Genomic DNA, 2,524 nt, shown 5'->3' with positions numbered 1-2,524 from the left:
GGGCGGGCGGGGGTGTGCAGCATGGTGGGGCCACGTCGGCGGCGCCGTGGCACGCTCTATTCATTGCAGCCAGGGTTGCGGCTGCGGTCTCTTTGCCGCCTCCCACGCACAAGCTGCGGCTGCGGCTGAACACGTCGCATGGCGGATGGCGGCTTCGCCACAGCCTGATGGCGGCCCGGCCCCAGCCGTGCGCCCGCGCGGCCCTGCTGTCCCTGCAGGTGGTGCTCAAGGGGGTGGTCAAGCAATTTTTCAACGAAAAAGAGGTGACCAGCACCCTCGTCATGGACGCGCTGCACGCGGGCTGCCGGCAGCTGGAGGAGGCCAGCAGGGCCTGGGCGGCGGTAAGCGGTTCTGCGGGGGTTTCGCGGGCGTCGCGCGCGCGACGGCGCCAGCGGCGGGGGTGGCCGAGCAAAGCGGCGGCCCTTGCCTCGGTGTGGCGGCCGGCGCAGCCGCAGCAGGGCCGACAAGCAGTTGCCATGGACGAATTGCGGAGCGCCCAGGGCCCACAAACCTCCCCACAGGCCGCCCATTCCCTGGTGCTCAGTCGACCATGGTCTGCAACCTGCCTCGCAGCTGTCCTCAGGTCGGCCCCTTCTCCCCGCTCCGCCTGCGCAGGGCACGCTCGCGGACGGCCCGCCCAGCGTAGTGATCCGCGCCGAGCGCAACACCTTCACGTTCGGCGCGTCGCTCCCGGAGGTCGCGGAGCGAAGCGCCAGCCCGGACTGGATCCCGCCCTACCGAGAGGACAAGGGCGTGCTGGGCGCTGACGGCCTCGCGCTGCGCAGCGGCGCGGAGTCAGGGCCGGAGGGGGAGGCGCGGCGTGATAGTGTCGACCGGGACGAGCGGCGGCTGGGGGAGCTGGGGCGCAAGACGGTGGAGATGCTGGCGATCGCGCATATATTCTGCGAGAGGCTCGAGGTGGGCCTCGAATGTGCCGGCGCAGGGCAGCGGGGCGGCCGGGGGCGCGCCTGGCTTCCTGGGGGCGGGGGCTCGCGTGCGGGGTGCAGGGAGCGTTTGTGGGGGTGGCGGCGGCTAGTGCCACGCAGAAAGGTGCCGGCCGCACGGGCGCTTGCGGCAGCCGGACCCCCGCTACAGCGCTGATTCGGGTGCCCTGGCGTGCAGCACGCCTCATTTCGCGCCTGTTTCCCATATGCCCGCGTCATCTCTTGCCCACGCTCCCTCTCCCATTCCCCCTGTTTCCCGGCCCCGGCAGAGCGAGTACCGCCAGTACCAGGCTCTGAAGCGGCAGGAGGCGCTTATCGCGGAGGAGGAGGAGGCGGGCCGCCTGGAGGACGAGCGGCAGGCGGCGCGGCAGCAGGCGGAGAAGGAGCGGCGTGCGAAGAAGAAGCAGAAGCAGCAGCGGCGCAAGGAGGAGGAGCGGCTGCGGCGCGCGGCGGAGGAGGACGAGCGGCGGCGGGCGGAGGAGGAGCAGCGGCGGGAGCACGAGGCGCGCGCGGAGGAGCGGCGGCGGCAAGACCGGGAGGGGCGCGAGCGCGAGGCGGCGGCGGCCGCGGCGGCGGTCGCGCAGCGCGAGCGGCGCCAGAAGCAGCAGCAGCAGCAGGAGGAAGAGGAGCAGCAGCAGCAGCAGGCGGCGGGCAGCAGCGGCAGGGGCGCGCCGCGCGGGGAGGGCGGCGGCGACGCGGAGCGCTCGGCGGGTGGCAGCGCGCTGCGGTCGCACGTGCTCGCCGCCCAGAACGGGCACCGCAGCAGCAGCCCCGGCAGCAGCGCAAGCAGCGACGCCAGCGACGCCACCGGCTCGAGCGGCCGGCCCGCCAGCTCGTCGCGCGCGCCCGCGCCGCCGCAGGGCCGGAGGAGCCCGACGCACCCCAACCACTCGGCTGCCGCGGGCGCCTCGGCCCGCGCCGGCCCTGGCCCCAGCCCGGGCCCCGGCGCCGGCCCCGGCGCGGCGGCCGCGGCTGCCGCGGGAGCAGAGCTGGAGGCGCACAGGCGGCGCGTGGCAGATCTGGAGGACCAGGTCGCGATTTTGCAGCAGCACAACCGCATGTACGAGGCCGGCGCTTCGAGCAGCGGCCGGCAGCTGGGGGACCTGCAGCGCCAGGTGGCGGACTTTTCAAAGGCGCTGGCCGACAAAGAGCGCGCGCTGGAGGGCCACAGGCGGCGCGCGGCGCAGCTGCAGGCGGCGGTGGAGGAGCGGGACGGCGTGATCGCCGAGCTGCGGAAGCAGCTAGCGGCGGCGCAGGCGGCGGCAGCGGCGGCGGCAGCGGCAGCAGGTGGCCCACGGGGGCAGCCGCAGGGGCAGGGGCAGCAGCACTGGTCGGACTCGGCGCGGCGCTCGAGCGACGGCGCGGCCGCGGGGCCGGCGGCAGCAGCGCCGGCGCCGGCGGCCGCGCGGCGGCCGAGCAGCAGCGGGAGCTCGTTGGACCCGGGGGAGCAGGAGCCTTCTGGTGCAGACGCCGCGACCGGGCCTGCAGCTGCACCCTCCGGCGGGGCGCCGGGCGGCGCCGGCGCCGCCAAGGGCTTCCTTAATGGCACGGGCGCAGCCTGGGGCGGCGCGGGCGTCGCG

General features: G+C 75.7%; 1 protein-coding gene across 1 annotated transcript; it reads left to right on the top strand.

The window, feature by feature from the left end:
• Positions 1–167: 167 nt before the first annotated feature.
• Positions 168–2,487, top strand: MNEG_16186 (hypothetical protein; the record flags this gene model as incomplete). Its single annotated transcript, XM_014035343.1, has 4 exons — positions 168–341; positions 616–918; positions 1,214–2,231; positions 2,477–2,487. The coding sequence occupies 4 exons, from the start codon at positions 168–170 to the stop codon at positions 2,485–2,487; spliced, it is 1,506 nt and encodes a 501-aa protein (XP_013890797.1).
• Between the last annotated feature and the right edge of the window lie 37 nt (positions 2,488–2,524).

This window comes from Monoraphidium neglectum (assembly GCF_000611645.1).
Source record: "Monoraphidium neglectum strain SAG 48.87 unplaced genomic scaffold scaffold06085, whole genome shotgun sequence".
Taxonomy (NCBI): Eukaryota; Viridiplantae; Chlorophyta; class Chlorophyceae; order Sphaeropleales; family Selenastraceae; genus Monoraphidium; species Monoraphidium neglectum.
Note: the sequence above shows the minus strand (reverse complement) of the source record. Positions and strands in the feature narration are given on the sequence as shown.